Source organism: Emiliania huxleyi, assembly GCF_000372725.1.
Source record: "Emiliania huxleyi CCMP1516 unplaced genomic scaffold EMIHUscaffold_43, whole genome shotgun sequence".
NCBI classification, from domain to species: Eukaryota; Haptophyta; order Isochrysidales; family Noelaerhabdaceae; genus Emiliania; species Emiliania huxleyi.
Window position 1 is genome coordinate 544,439 of NW_005198751.1, and position 15,222 is coordinate 559,660.

Consider the following 15,222-nt stretch of genomic DNA (forward strand, 5'->3'; position numbering starts at 1 on the left):
CCCTCCAAGCAGAGGTCAGGTCTCTCTTTATCGGACGAGGGGAGAGGGGCCCCATTTGCTCTCACCTTGCATCCGCGTGAGTACGTGTCTGGCGCGGATGATCAGGGCTCCAGGGCTCGAGTTACGTGTGAGTTGCAGAGCCCCCCCCCCCCCCCCGTGCGTGCCGCCCCACGCGCATACTCTTTAATCACTCGACTGTTGAGCAGCTGACGACGGCCCATCGACTAGGCGCTGCTCGCCTACTTTGAATGGATGAATGAATTAATTAACCCATCGACTAGGCGCTGCTCGCCTACTTTGGCGCGCTGCCGCGCGGTGTGCGGGGCCTCCCACCCAGCAGCCGCGGGTACGCCTCCGCACCCTGGCAAGCGGCCATCTCGCGCCTGCTCCGCGAGCCCCCGCTGGCGGCGAGGCTGAGCGAGCTCGAGGTGCGGCTGCTGCACCAGCCGCCGCTGCCCGAGGGCGAGCTGCTGCGCTCGCTCAACGCAGCGGTCGTCGGGCTCGCGGCGCGGGGCGGCGAGGGGGAGGCGGATGAGTGCCTCGGGCTCGGCATCGTGCGCGCCGTCGACCCCGCGAGCGAAAGCTTGCTCCTCGTCACGCCCGTGCCGCCCGCCGCGCTGGCCCGGGCGGCGGTGTTGCTACGCGGCTCGCTCGAGCTGCCGGTGGCGCTGCTGCAGCCGACGCCGCTCACGCCCGCGTCGCCCTACCTCGGCGCCAACGCGCTGCGCGGCGCTGGCGCGGGCAACAAGCAGATGCGCTCGCGGAACAACATCAAGCGGGCGAGCACGCCGCGGGGCTGAGGGGCAGGGGCGGTTCATCGTCGTGTGTGTACGGTCACTCGATACGGTCACGGGTGGCTGAAAGAACTGAAAGAGGGGGTCAGATGTGTCACAGTGATAACTGATATCTCAGACTGACCAGTGTCCCCGGGAGTGTGCAGTGCAGTGAAACACTGAAAACGAAGCTGTGAACGAAGTGTGCGCCGCGCGCGCCCGGACGACTGGGCGTGGTGGGTCTCGCTCGCCTTTTCGTTTTTTCGGACGCTTCTGAGTTCTGACTTCTGTAAGAAACACGACGTAAACACACAACCCCTGAAAGAGCAAACTGTAAGACATGGCAGTCGCGCTGCCTCGGCTGCGTACAAGTGGGCAAAGAGAGAGAGTGGGAAACGGGCGCGGGCGACGCGCTCAAAGTCTGCTGTGCGGGCACAAAGGCAACTCGCTTAAGATCTCCATGCTGCATGCAAGTGGAGTACACCGACCGCTCAGGTCAGTCGCCAGGACTGTACGCCGGCGACGTCGGGCTGTAGGCCGGCGACGTCGGCGAGTACGCCGGCGACGTCGGCGAGTACGCCGGCGACGTCGGGCTGTACGCCGGCGAGGTCGGGCTGTACGCCGGCGACGTCGGGCTGTACGCCGGTGACGTCGGGCTGTAGGCCGGCGAGGTCCTATAGGGTGCAAACCATCCGGGCGTGAGAACGAGTGGGACTCCGTCGCGTCTTCCCGCGGCGAGAAGGCGCACGGGCTGTACGCGGGCGAGGTCGGCGAGTACGCCGGCGACGTCCTACAGTGCAACCCATCAAACGTGCGAACGAGTGGGACTCGGATCGTGCCGTCTCGCCGAGTGAGGAAACGCACGGGCTGTACGCGGGTGACGTCGGCGAGTACGCCGGAGAGGTCCTGCGAACAAACCACTCGTGAGGCGAGAGGGTCTCGGAGGCGCGCTTCTCCTCCGCAGCAGCGAGGCGCACGGGCTGTAGGCAGGCGAGGTCGGCGAGTAGCTCGGCGAAGTCCTACAGTGCAGCGGCCATTCCAGCGTGAGACAAGTGTGGCTCCGCCCGCCTCTCTTTGCGCCGGAAGAGGCGCACGGGCTGTAGCTCGGCGACGTCGGGCTGTAGCTCGGACTGGTCGGGCTGTAGCTCGGACTGGTCGGCGAGTAGCTCGGCGAGGTCCTATTTAGCCCAAGAGTCGGGCGTGCGACGAGCGGGACTCCGTCGCGCCCCTTCTCCTCCGAGGTATGGCGCACGGGCTGTACGCGGGCGAGGTCGGCGAGTACGCCGGAGACGTCCTGCAGTGCAACCCATTCGGGCGTGAGACCGAGCGGGCTCCCCCCTCCCCCCCTCCGCGGCGGCGAGAGGCGCACGGGGAGTAGGCCGGGCTCGTCGGCGAGTAGCCCGGCGAGGTGGGCGAGTAGGACGGCGAGGTGGCCGCGTAGGCGGGGCTCGTCGGGGAGTACGCCGGGCTTGTCGGCGAGTAGCTCGGCGACGTGGGCGAGTAGGACGGCGACGTCGGGCTGTAGTTGCCATCGCCGCCGCCGCCGCCGCCGTGGAAGGGCGAGAAGCCGCCGTCGCCCGGCCCGGGAGAGAAGGCGGCGCCGCCGGGGCCGGGCGAGAAGGCGGCGCCGCCGGGGCCGGGCGAGAAGGCGGGCGTCATCCCGCCGATGAAGGGCGACTGCGAGTAAGGCGTCATCCCGCCCGGCGTCATCGCGCCGACCGCGCCGGGAGACATGCCGGCGAGGCCGTCGCCGTCGAAGAGAGGGTCAAAGTCGGTGGGCTGCGCCAGCTCGAGCATGTCGGTGTTGAGGAAGAGCTCAAACTCGCCGGTGCCGATCGGCGCGAGCTGGCCGAGCATGATGTTCTCCGAGACGCCCTGCATCAGGTCCGCCTCGGAGAAGCAGGCCGCCTCCATCAGCACGTCGACCGTCTCCTCGAAAGAGCAGCGCGCGAGGGCGCCGTTGTCGACGCGGTTGATTCCGTGGCGCGTGACCGAGAGCAGGTGGCCGCGGTACGTCATCACGTCGCACAGGATGGCCAGGTGGCGGTAGTTGACGTACGAGCCGTCAAACTCGATCACCGAGCGCAGCTCGCCGAGCAGCGCCTGCCGCACCGCCTCGACCCCGAGGTTGCGGATGATCTCGCAAATGTCGTTCGACATGAGCCGCGTGTGGTCGATCCGCCGGTCGGCCGACGCGACCGCCGAGAAGTTGATCCCCTCCGTGTCGAGCACCCACTCGGTCACCATGCCGAGCGCGCCTATGGGGAGAGTTGCGAGGAGGCTCCGGGAGGGGCTCCCAGAGGCATCCACCCCGCCGCCGCGCCAAGCGCGCCCGTCACAGGGTCGACGTGCTCGCGCTTCGGCTCGCGCATGAAGACGCGCTTGATCTTCTCGATGCCGCGCAGCGTCATCTCGGAGAGCATGTTCTGCTCGATGCGCTGCAGGAAGGTGTGCTCGACGTCCTCGTCCCCCTCCGCCTCCGCCTCCTTGTCCGCCTCGCTGTTGACGAGCCGCACGCGCAGCACCAGCCGGTCGTCGTTGTCCTCCGAGTGGATGACGTGCAGCTCGTCGCTGCCGTACTCGGCGGAGATGCACTTCACGATGTCCTCCATCAGCAGGTTCTTGTCCGCCATCGCCTCCATGTCGAGCTCGATGCGCAGCACCCACGGCGAGATCTTTGAAAAGTCGATCTCCTCGAACGAGGTGTCGTAGTACAGACGCACGAAGTCCTCGTCCTCCTCCACCACCGTCGCGCGCTCCGCCTCGAGCGGCCGCAGCGGGTCGTACCAGATCTCGGTCTGCCTCGTCACCGAGCCGAGCGTCGTGTGCTCGAGGATCGACTGCACCTCCTTGGCCGCCTCCGAGTCGCGCGCAAACTCCTCGCGCAGAAACACGGTGAGCGACGGCGTCTTTGGCCGCTTGGAGACGTTGATGATCTCCTTGAGGCGCGGCACGCCGAGCGTGACGTTCTTGGCCGACACGCCGGCGTAGTGGAAGGTGTTGAGCGTCATCTGCGTGGCGGGCTCGCCGATCGACTGCGCGGCCAGAGCGCCCACCATCTCGCCCGGCTGGCATCGGTGCTGCAGGAAGCGCGACTCCACCTCGCCGAGCAGCCAGTCGAAGGCCTGCGGCGTGAGGCGGTGCTCGACCAGCACGCGCCTACGGGGGCGACGGCCGCCGGCGTGTCGCGGGCGTGCCGCCGGCGCGGGGGGCGGGGGGCTCGGCCCGCCACGCGCTTGGAGGCGAGCTGCGAGCGCAGCAGCGAGAAGAAGTTGTACGTCGCGTTGTACTGCGCCTCGACGGAGAGGGCGTCGGTGCCCTTGACGACGACGAGCTTGTCGAGGAGCGAGCGCACCTTCTTGACGATGTCGATCGGCTTGAGGTCGGACGGCTTGGACGCGTCCACCGGGTAGAGCCCCTGCGCCTTGCGCAGCAGCCGGTTCATGTTGACGGGCGAGGGCGGGTCCGCCTTGCCCTTGGCGAAGGGGCCGAGCCGCGGGTCGGTGAGGAGGCGGCGGTCCTCGAGCAGCTGCTCGAACTCCTGCCGCAGCTCCTCCTTGGCCAGCGGGTCGCGCTTGAGCTCCTCGGCGAGGCCGGGCCGCATCCACGGCTGGCCGACGGGCGACTCGTGGACGCGGCCGTAGTTTGGGTCGTCAAACTTGTGCTCGAACATCTTGCGCAGCTTGTCGATGTGCATGCCGACGTGCGCGATCTTCTGGTTCTCCAGCCGCACCGCGTCCATCCCGTCCTCGCCGTACAGGAACTGGAGCACCTCGCCCTGCGAGTTGCGCACCGTGCCGTCGTACTTGACCGTCACGCCCTCCATCGCCTTGACGAGCCGCCGCTGGATGTAGCCCGTCTCGGCGGTCTTGACGGCGGTGTCAATCAGGCCCTCGCGGCCGCCCATCGCGTGGAAGAAGAACTCCTGCGGGGTGAGGCCGCGCAGGTACGAGTTCTCGACGAAGCCGCGAGACTCGGGCCCATAGTCGTCCTTGGTGAAGTGCGGCAGCGTCCGGTTGAGGAAGCCGTACGGGATGCGCTTGCCCTCGACGTTCTGCTGGCCAACGCAGGCGATCATCTGCGAGATGTTGATGAAGGACCCCTTCGAGCCGGTGGTGACCATGTTCTTGACGTTGTTGGTCTCCTTGAGCGACTTTTGCGCCGAGGTGCCCGCCTTGTCGCGCGCCTTGTTGAGCACCTGGTTGACGTTGTTCTCAAACGACTCGAGGATGGTGCGGCCGGGCTGGCACTCGAGCTTGTTGTTCTGCGCCTTCTCGACGAGCTTCTTCACCTCCCGCTTGGAGTCGTCGATGGTGGCGACGATGTCGTCCATCGTCTTTGCGTCGGCGATCGTGTCGCCGATGCCGATCGAGTAGGAGCGGTGCAGGATCCAGTAGTTGACGAGCCGCTGGTGCGCGCCGATGAAGGCGCGCACGCCCTGCGGCCCAAACTCGTTCGCGATGGTGTGGATCACGCCGCCCGCGCCGGTGCCGAGCGACTTTTTGTCGAGCATGCCGCAGAGCAGCTCCCCGCGGTCGATGACGACGCGCGTGTCGCCCGGCGAGAGCTCGTCGGTCTCGTCGTCGGGGTGGCCTACACGGCACGGAGGAGGGGCGGCTCGGGGCGCGGCGGTCCGGCGGGGGCCGCGTATACCCTCTCTTCAGCGTCGGGGCGGCCGTTGGCGAAGCGCGCCATCGAGAAGTCGGGCAGGATGAGGGACTGCGCCTGCTTGCCCGTCCAGAGCGGCTCGGGCTTGAGGATGGCGGGCACGGGAAGCTTGCCGGTGAAGGTGTCGAGGTGCATCACCAGGTTCATCATCATGTCCTTGCGGAGGAAGGTGTCGCGCTTGGTGAAGCCGCGCGAGCCGAGCAGGGTGTCCTGCACGATGCCCATCACGGGCTTGTTGGACTGGGGCGAGACGACGCAGCGCGCGACCGACATGATCTCGGACGCCTCCGCGCGCGTCTCCATGGACTGCATCACGTGCAGGTTCATCTCGTCGCCGTCGAAGTCGGCGTTGTACGGCGTCGTCACGGAGAGGTTGAGGCGGAAGGTGGAGTAGGGCATGATCTTGACCCGGTGCGACATGATGGACATCTTGTGCAGCGACGGCTGCCGGTTGAACATGACGATGTCCCCGTCCTCGACCATCCGCTCCACCTGCAGTTGCACACCCGCCCGCTCGGCGTGAGGCGGCGCGATGGGGCGGCGGCAGCGCTCCCGTCCGTGCGCGCCTTGTAGCCGTACTGGAGGTGCTTCTGCACGCTCGGCATGCGCAGGTCGAGCCGCATCCCGTCGGAGCGGATGATGTACCGAGCCCCTGCGGCACGACGAGTGCGGCGCGATGAGGCGGGGGCGGCGCGGGTGAGGCGGCAGAGGGGGGGGGGGGGGGGGGCAGCTCTGCTCTGCTCGTGGCAAGAGCGAGCAAAGGAGCGCTCTCTCCCCGTCTCCCCTCCGCCCCCCTCTGGCGCGCGCGGGCGGCAGGTCTCGCGCGCGGGCGGCGGGTCTCGCGCCTGGCAGCTCGAGCGGCCCGTTGTCGACCAGCTCTTGCAGCCGGTCGATGTTGAAGGGCGTGACGACCTCGGGGTACGTCAGGTTGCGGGCAATGGTGCGCGGGACGCCAACCTCGTCGATGGCGAGGTTCGGGTCGCCGGTGATGACCGTGCGCGCGGAGAAGTCGACGCGCTTCCCCATCAGGTTGCCGCGCACGCGCCCCTCCTTGCCCTTGAGCCGCTGCGAGATGGACTTGAGCGGGCGGCCCGAGCGGGTGGTTGCGGGCTGCACGCCGGGGAGCGTGTTTGTGACCAGGGTGGCGAGGTGGTACTGCAGGAGGGAGACGTGCTGCAGCACGATGTGGTTCGGCGCGCCGTTCCGCTCCTGCTCCTTTAGCGACCGGTTCGTCCGCACCTGCAGGCCCGCGCCGCGCCGCGTTCAGGGCGGGTGCGCTGCTGGTGCTGCCGGCGGCGGCGGGAGCGGCGGCGGGTGCGGCGCCGCAGAGCGCGGTCGCGGCGTGTGTGCGGGAGGAGGCGCGCGCGCGGGCGACGGGGTGTGCGGGCAGCGCACGATGTCCATCAGCTTGACGGTCAGGTCGTCCTCGCCCCGCCCGCCCGCCCCCTCCATCTGGATGGAGGGGCGCACTTGCGGCGGAGGGACGGGCAGCACCGTGATCACCATCCAGTCGGGGCGCGCGTTCTCGGGGTCGAAGCCGAGGCGGCGCGCGTCGACGTCAGAGATGCCCTTGAGGATCTTGTGCGCCCGCTCCGCCGTCAGCTCCAGCTTCTTCTCGTGGTCATCCGTCGCCTGCGGCGGTGATGGGCAGTTGCGTGATGTGAGGTGTGACGGAGCGGTGGTGAGCGAGGGAGGACAGCGGGCGGCCCCTCCCGGATCGAGCGGTGAGCGGTGGGCGGTGGGCGGTGGGCGGTGGGCGGCGGCGGCGGTACCTCCTTGAACTCTGCGCGGATCATCAGCCCGTCCTTCTTGAAGGTCGGCTGGGGCGTAGAGCAGGACCAGCAGACAGACTTGGACTTTGCAATGTCCATCACGGCGCGGAGCCGCCGCTCGGGCTTCTTGACGCGCGTGGCGCGCGAGATGCGGAGCGCGTCACCCGAGAGCTGGCCCGTCGCGGGGTCGGGCGGCTCGTCGCCGAGGATCACAGAGCAGGAGAAGCAGACGCAGCGGAGCGTCTGCGGCGCGGCGTCCGGTGCCGGTCACTCCTCGCGGCGCGGGGGCGGTGGGCGGCGGGAGGGGCGGCGCGCGGCCTTCATCGTGTTTTCGAGGAAGGAGACATGGTACATCGGCTTTGCGAGCTCGATGTGGCCAAAGTGGCCGGGGCACTCGTTGTGGTCCATGCCGCAGGTGGCGCAGTTGATGTAGCGGTCGATGGAGCCGAGGCGCGGGTCCATCAGCCCGCCCTGCACCGGCTTGCCGTTGTCGAACGTGCGGTCCGAGGTCACTCCGTCAGGCTGCATCACAGACATCGCCTTGATTTCGTCTGGGCCGAGGATGCCAAACTGCACGCGCTTCACCTTCTTGATGTCGGCCTCGCTGTGCATGAACATGGCGCCCGCTGCACCACGGGGGGGGGCGCGCGGCCCGACCCTCTGCCCACGCGCGGCGCCGCGAGTTGCCAGCGGCCGAGCAACAGGTCCGAGCCCAACAAGCGGCGCCGCTGTGAAGAGCTGTTTGGGGCTGTCGAGAGGCGTTTCGACACCGAGATAGTATCGTTCAAAGGAACACTCTTCAAACTCGTGACGCTGTTCACGCTTGCTAAGTTAGGTAAGGTCAACGTCGGCGGCGGGGCCACGCTCTTGAGTCTTGTGCTATACCTACAGCTACACGGAACACGCCTGTCGCCTGGAACAGGTCTGGCGTCTGCGGCGGGCTTCTGTTCGCCCCTGCCACCCCGCTCCACCCGGACTACACTGTATATGGCCCTAAATGGCAAAAAACTCAGTACGGTCCGGCAGCGGGGCAGCCGCACTGCCGCTAAGCAGGCAGCCACAGGCAGACCTCCTCGCCGGCGCTCGCCACGAGCTGCCGCGTCGGGTTGCACTTGACGGAGGTGACGGGGCCGCGGTGGCCCGCCTGCGCCGCAACCAGCGAGGCGTCGTGCGTGCGCCAGCGCCAGATCTTGCCGTCCTCCGACCCGCTCATCACCTGCGCGCCGTCCGCGCTGAAGCACGCCTCGAGCGGCAGCCCCATCTTGTTGGCGTGCCCGCGAAAGGTCTGGAGCTCGGTGCCCTTGAAGGCGTCGATGCTGACGGCGGCGCCCTGCGCGGTGCCGACCAGCATCAGCTTGCCGTCAAAGTTGAAGCAGATGGACGCAAAGTCGCGAGGCTCGCCCGGCACCGAAAAGGTTGCAAACGGCCCCTTAGAGGCAAACCGCAGGTCGAAGAGCTTGACCTGGTTGCCGCCCACGCCCGCGGCGAGCACAAGCCCCTCGGGGTCAAAGGAGACCGCTGGCCGGCGCCCGCTGCCGGGGAAGCGGAGGACGCCCAGGCAGCCGGGCACGCGCAGGTCCCATGTCCGCATCGTCTCGTCCGCCGCCGCCGAAGCAAAGACGTCGTCCTTTGGAGAGACGCTCAGCGAGAGCACCGGCGCCGTGTGGCCGGTGAAGAAGCGCAGGTAGGTGTTGTCGTGCAGCGAGTGGTACCGAATCGCGTGCGCGCCCTCGCCGCCTCCCGTCGCGCCGCCGGCCGCACCCGCCGCGCCGCCGGCCGCACCCGCCTCGCCGGCGCGCGAGGCACAGATGACGGAGAGCGGGTCGTGCGTGAAGCGGGCGATGCCCACGCCGTATCGGGGGCTCTGCACCGCGCGCTGCAGCTGGCCGCTCTGGCACGAGTAAACGCAGAGCCGGTCGTCCTCGCCCGTGCTCAGCATGAGCTCTCCAGACCCGTTGAAGTCCAGCGACATGACCCGCCCCTTGTGCTCGCTGAGGATGGCGCCCGCCGCCATCGCCTCCATATACATGCGCAATGTCTTGCCCAGGGTTCCAGCTCCTAGCCGGATTGGGGTCTGTGACACTGACTCGCGCCAAAACGCGCCCTACCTACCTACCTACCTATCCCCAGGCCGCGCAGCGAAGCGAAAAAAGATGAAAAGAGGGGGTACCTACCTATTGCAGGGCCCTTTTGGGCGAAACAAGACCAACCTACCTACCTACCTACCTATCTGTCTGTCTGGGAGGGGCCAGCCAGTGTGGACAGACCCCCTATCCGGCTAGGAGCCCGGGCCCAGTGGGTTGTTTGCGGCAAAAGAATTTTACAACAAAACTCCCTCGCACGACACTAGTAGATCACTAGCGACTAGGCACGGGACTGGCGCGCACGCAAAAGAATTTTACAAGGGCTAAAGTTGCTCGCACGACACTGGACATCGTCCTCCCATCCCTCCCTTGGGTTGTCCGTTTTCTTTCTTTCTTTCTGGGCACTGGACAGAGAGAGAACGATGAGAGTGGGACGACCGCGAGGTGGCATGAAGGTTGCAGCGAGAATCGGCGAGAGACTGCGAAGAGAGATAGGAAGAGGCGGACGCCCAAGGGTGGGCGACGGCTAGCGCATCACACCCCTCTCCTTAAAATCCCTGTGAGCTGTGTGGTGGCGGCGTGCCGTCCTCCCATCCGCATCCCTCCTTGGCGTGTCAGTTTTCTTTCTTTGGGCACTGGACTGGCGCGCGCACACACACACTGGCACTAACACAGGTACACCACGGGAGCCGCCTTAAGCGACTCCAGGACTCCTGCGAGGACGGCGCGAGGCACTTAGCTCCGTGCACTCGACCGCCCTCGCCGCAGGCAAGCTCATTCACAATCTGCTCTCTGCGATGGCCGTGTGCAAAAGAATTCCGACGCTCCGAGAAAGCCGAGGACCTGTTTTTATAAAAGGCATGCCTGAAAAATACACCCACATCAAACGCCCCTCTCTCAGACAAACTGAGCTCCTACACGGCTCTGCGACGCTTGTCCCTCTCTCAGACAGACAGGCTGATCTACTAGTACTACTAGATCTAAAGCCTCGAAAAAGTAAAATCGGGAAGGCTCATGCAGATGACTTCTATTTATTCATTTATCGTATTCTTCTCAGGGGGGAGGAGACGGAGGGGCGCGCGACACGCAGGAGGGGCGAAATTGCGAACGACCCGAGCAGAGAGGGCGACGGCGGGGCACGAGGCAGGGAGCAACGGAGACGATACCGATGACGCGAACCGAGGCCCGGACGGACGGGCAGGGACGGGGAGAGTCGGGGAGGACGACAGCGACGTCGAGGTTGACGCAACCGTATCGTCTGTCGAGAGCGCCACCCATGGCGGACAGCCATGGGAGGTCACCGAATGGAGGGCGAAGGCGCGATACAAAAAGTCAGGGCAAGGCGGATGGAGAAAGAAGTGCCGAGAAGGCCATGGTGGAGGGGAGGGACGGGAGGACGAAACGAGGGCGAGAGCACTAGCCGTCTTCCACATGGTCCCTCGGGTCCCTGCTGCTCCTAATCTCTTCGTACATCCTCCTGCTGATCTCCGCAAAGTCCTGCTCCCTCCCTCGTCTCGCCCTGCGCGTCTGCTCCGCCTCACCGTCTTCTGCCCTGCGTCGTCTGGCGACCCCCTCCTGGTGTCATTTCGAGACATTCGCAAAGCGGAACGCAAGCTACACATGCGAAGAGGCTTCGTGAAGGATGGATATTGAAAAAACATTCGAACAAAGAAGAGGCGACGGCAAGAGCCGACAGAGTGAAGTGCCGAGATCGCCGCCGGGGACACGCCGCGCGAGCGCGATCGAGCGTGCCCGGGGTCGAGACAGTCGATCCGAGCGGATGCGCACATGCACACTATCTCTTGTTTGAACTGTGACGGTACAAGCTGGCGCACGCCGATACATACAATATGTACACCCGGGGATTAAGCGTCCGTGCCGCCCGGCAAATCTAAAGTATTGCCCTCGCCGCGGGCGGTTCGCTCCCGCCCGCCGGCTCGCTGTCCTCGGGGGGCGATCCCGACGGCGACCCAGCCACGCGGCGCACCGCCAAATGAACCGCGGAGGCCGCCACGAGCGCCAGCGCCGCGAGCCTCAGAGCGACCGTGGCGTCGGTGGCAGCCGGGTCGCGGAGGGCGAGGGTGTTTGCCGTGACGGTGGCGACGCAGATGAGGAGCGGCGGCACGCAGTAGGCGGCAGCGGCGAGCGTGCCGCCCGGCACGCGAAAGAGACGCGCGGCGTGCGGGCGCTGCACGCGGAGGGCAAGGAAGGCGGCGAGGAAGAAGAGGTGCGACGCACCTGCCGGGAGGGTGCGGGAAGGGTGGGTCGAAGGAGCGGGGAGGGCGGTGAGCGCACGAGGGGGTGGGACGCACAGTACAGAGTCATCTCAACCTCGACCAGCGACGAGTACGGAAGCTGCGCGAGCCCAAAGGCGCACGCCGCGTTGAGCAGGACCGCCCAGCGCGGCGCCCCCCCACACGGGGGCTCCGCCCTCACCCACCGCACCAGGCTGGCACAGAGCCGCGAGACTGCGCCCGTCGCGGCGCGAGACTCGGTGTGTGCCGGCGAGGCGGAGGGGTAGTCGGCGGGCGGCGACGCGTGCGGCAAGGCGGCGCCGCAAGCGCGCGCGTCGACCACCGCCGCGACGGCGAGCGACGTTCTCTCCGCGGCGAGGATCTGCGGGAGGGGGCAGGGGGCGCGAGGCTGCAGAGGAGGCGCAGCGGGGCAAGGAGCTGCAGGAGGAGCTGCAAGCCCGAGAGAGGGGGTGTGCCGTGGGGAGTGGTTTGGGCGAAGTCTGTGGCGGGCGGTGTGGTCGCGGAGACGTGTGTGGCGAGGCCGTGTGGCCACACGCCTGCGAGTGGTAGAGTCCGAGCAGCGAGACGATGGCGCCTGATGAGGTCCACCACGGCACGCGTCAACCACCGCCACCGAACGGCCGAGCCGGACCAGCGAGGCGACGGAGCCGGCGGAGAAGAAGGCGCGCAGGGGCCTGCCGCCGAGCGAGTCTGCGAGCTCGCCGAAGTAGCCGGCGGTGAAGTGCTGGCGGACGGGGTCGACCGAGAGGGCGACCGCGAACGGGACCACCTGTTCACACCGCCAGCCGTGAAGAGACCGCGCGTCGGGAGAGGCCGCCCTCTGCAGGCGGAGGGCGCGTTGAGCAGCGTGACGAGGGGGAGGAGCAGCGCGACGGCGAGGGGGTAGGTGAGCTGCGGCGTGCGCACCTCGCCCGCCATCGAGCCGAGGGAGGAGAAGCCCGAGTAGAGCCACACCGCCCACGAGAGGAGTAGCTCCTGTTCACAGCCGCCGAGCCGTGAAGAGCCGCCGTTCCCCACCCTTGCTTGCACCCGCTCCCAGCGCGGCGAGCGGCGCCCAGGAGACGTCTCCTTCGGATGCGGCGACGGCGGAGAGGTCGAGACGGGGCAGGCCGGCGGCGGTGAAGGCGAGGCAGGGCGTGAGAGCGAGCGCAAAGCAAAACGTCTGTGAGGCGGTCACCGCTGCGAGCCCACAAAGATTGAGCAGGCAGACGCCGCCCACAAAGCAGTACGCGATGGCCTGGCGGCGGCAGGGGGAGGGGCGAGGGCGGCAGGGGTCGGGCTGCGTCGAGAGGCGGCGCCTCGGCAACAAAACCGCAGCCGCCACGCGGCGTGCTTGGCGCTAGGCGGGGCGGCGTCGCGCGCCTGAGACTGGCTCGGGTCGAGTCGCAAGGCGTGCGAGCCGTAGCTCGCCGCCAGCTGTGGGTAGACGGCCGCGTCGAGCAGATTGCACAGCCAGACCCACAGCGCGTTGTGGTGTCCCACGGACCCGAGCGCCTCGTACACCCACGCGACCTGGCCACCGTCGGCGGGCAAAAAGGTGGCCAGCTCGGCCGTCATCAGCGCATTCGGCAGCGCAAAAGTGAGCGCGACCGTGAGGACGAAGCCGAAGATCACGAGCGGCGGTCCAGCCGAGAGGAGGTCCTCGGATCCGTATATGCCGCCCGACACCCAGAAGAATCCAATCACGACGAGGCTGCACGCGCCGACCCGGCGCTCGGATTCTGCCGTGGAGGATGCCGTGTGGAGGAGCGGCGCATTGCGGCCGGGCGAAGCGGCCGATGGGCACATCGCATGTGTATCTGTGTCCGGGGTGGTGGATCCAGCTCCAAATGGAGCGTGTGCCAGCCTTCGGCGGCACACTGCACACAGCCAAGCCAATCCAACCAAGAAATCACCGTCCCTGCCAAAATATCTCGAGACCTCGAGAGAAGGCCGCCCGAGGTAAGTGGAGAATTGGCTTTCTTTTGGCGGGCAAGGCCAAAAAACCCTGCCAGCAGAGTCCTCCTATATGCGCGGGAATGTACGTGAGAGCTACATACACTGAAAAAGAATTCTTGCTGAGAGCACACTGAGAAAAACACTGTGCGCGCAAAAGTTTAAGGTTATATAATAGCCTACGACCCTCCCACAAGTGCTATTAGTACCGACCCAAAAAGAGGGCAGGATCCCCGATTCGTCGCTAACACCCACTGACTGGAGTGACGGGCTCCGTCAGCCATTGAAGACGCCGTGTCGTGCGAGTTGGAGTGGCCTCACAGAGTCGCGCCGCCGCTCGGCGCTCTTCTGCTGGTTTGGCGATCCAGCGCTGCTCGTCCAGACAGAGGCTGCCTCCACTCCTGAGCTGCTCAGGCCTGGTCAAGGCCATCCACTGGCATGCTCTGGGAGCGCGGATGCACACCAGATCGCGCTGCTGGACCCACGGTGGCTGCCTTCGGCCACCGGCAGCGCCGGTGCGACGACATGCTGGCGGCGGTCTCTCAGGACTCAGCAAACTACTGTCAGGCGAGTGCACGACGAGATATGATCATGGGCGCTCGCATGTGTGCTCAGGGCACCTCAGGGCTGCTGCGTGACGCGTGGCTCGGCTCCGGAGGGGCTTGTGAATTTTCTGTCCAAAAAAGAATTGCTGCGGTCCTCCGCACGTCCCTGTCACGGCCCAACTCAGAACTTGTGTGCCGCCTTTTAGTGTCTCCGCCAGGGGGCCGCTGCCCCGCACGCGCCACGGAGGCTGGCCCTGTGCGGCGCACCAAACTTAGGAAAATGAGCGAGCCTCGCGCAGCCGCCGCGAGCGCAACGCCGGCCCTGTGCGGCGCTACGGCGCCGGACGCCGCCATCCTCGTCGGCGGCCTCGAGCGGCACTTCCTGATCGAGGAGAAGCTCTGGCGCAGTTTCCGGCAGAATGTGCTGCAGCAGTACGCGCCGTCGGCCGAGGTGATCCTCTACCTCAAGGTGCTCAACCTGAGCAGCTCTGGGCACGTCGGCCGCCACTCGCAGAAGCATCGCCCCAAGAGGACGCTCGCGGGGGAGCAGTTTGAGGCGTGGCTGCAAGGTGCCCGTGAGGGGTACTGCGAGTTGACGGACGAGGAGTCTGGCAACTGTGAAACGGACGACAGGGGCTCGATGCGGCTCAGCGCAGAGGCGGCCACCTTTCGCCAGAGCGCCCAAGAGTGCGCCGAACGGTGCCTCGGCTGTGCGCGGTGCCGCTTCATCTCATTCTCGGCGCGGCATCGCGACTGCTCCTGGTTCCACGCCTGCGATGTGCGTGGCTTGCACACGCCGGCCGGGGCCAGCCACCATACACTGCAGGTCGATGCATCGAGCGGGGCGCAGCAAGGGTCTGAGCAAGACCAGCTCGTCCAGCGACTGCGTGAGCAGGCTCTGCGGCAGCTCGCCCCCGCCGCCGTTCGGATCGACCTCGATTCGGACACCGTCCCTCGGCTGTCCCGCGAAGTGGCACAAACGTGCCGACAGCAGCGCAGCCTTCGGCTCTCAGACAGCGCTCTCGGCTACTTCCACACCCTCAAGGCCCTATGGCAGCTCATGGCGGGGAGAGAGGCGGAGAGAGGCCGCACGTTCGAGCAGCTGATGTTCGTGCGGCCCGATCTCGTCCACTGGCTGCCGATGGGGCCACACTGCCTATTCAGACGCTCAGTGGTCCACCACTCGATGG

The 15,222-nt window shown here is 67.0% G+C and overlaps 3 protein-coding genes across 3 annotated transcripts; all 3 read right to left on the reverse strand.

Moving 5' to 3' along the window:
• Positions 1 to 1,044: 1,044 nt before the first annotated feature.
• On the reverse strand, positions 1,045 to 7,926 carry EMIHUDRAFT_451481 (hypothetical protein). Its single transcript, XM_005769215.1, has 15 exons — positions 7,532 to 7,926; positions 7,214 to 7,456; positions 6,837 to 7,073; positions 6,315 to 6,680; positions 5,427 to 5,933; positions 4,006 to 5,349; positions 3,113 to 3,898; positions 2,493 to 3,008; positions 2,143 to 2,256; positions 2,026 to 2,067; positions 1,868 to 1,951; positions 1,751 to 1,792; positions 1,638 to 1,679; positions 1,522 to 1,563; positions 1,045 to 1,447 (listed from the first exon to the last, which is right to left on the reverse strand). The coding sequence occupies exons 1-15, from the start codon at positions 7,829 to 7,831 to the stop codon at positions 1,265 to 1,267; spliced, it is 4,848 nt and encodes a 1,615-aa protein (XP_005769272.1). The 5' UTR covers positions 7,832 to 7,926; the 3' UTR covers positions 1,045 to 1,264.
• Positions 7,927 to 8,258: 332 nt separating this feature from the next.
• Positions 8,259 to 9,236, reverse strand: EMIHUDRAFT_66059 (hypothetical protein; the record flags this gene model as incomplete). The annotated part of the gene is made up of 2 exons (XM_005769216.1): positions 8,259 to 8,950; positions 8,996 to 9,236. The coding sequence occupies 2 exons, from the start codon at positions 9,234 to 9,236 to the stop codon at positions 8,259 to 8,261; spliced, it is 933 nt and encodes a 310-aa protein (XP_005769273.1).
• Positions 9,237 to 11,097: 1,861 nt separating this feature from the next.
• Positions 11,098 to 13,340, reverse strand: ACPT30 (putative cationic amino acid transporter; the record flags this gene model as incomplete). Its single annotated transcript, XM_005769217.1, has 6 exons — positions 11,098 to 11,535; positions 11,610 to 11,913; positions 12,160 to 12,321; positions 12,459 to 12,527; positions 12,744 to 12,789; positions 12,865 to 13,340. 6 exons carry the CDS (start codon positions 13,338 to 13,340, stop codon positions 11,189 to 11,191), a joined length of 1,404 nt encoding a protein of 467 aa, XP_005769274.1. The 3' UTR covers positions 11,098 to 11,188.
• Between the last annotated feature and the right edge of the window lie 1,882 nt (positions 13,341 to 15,222).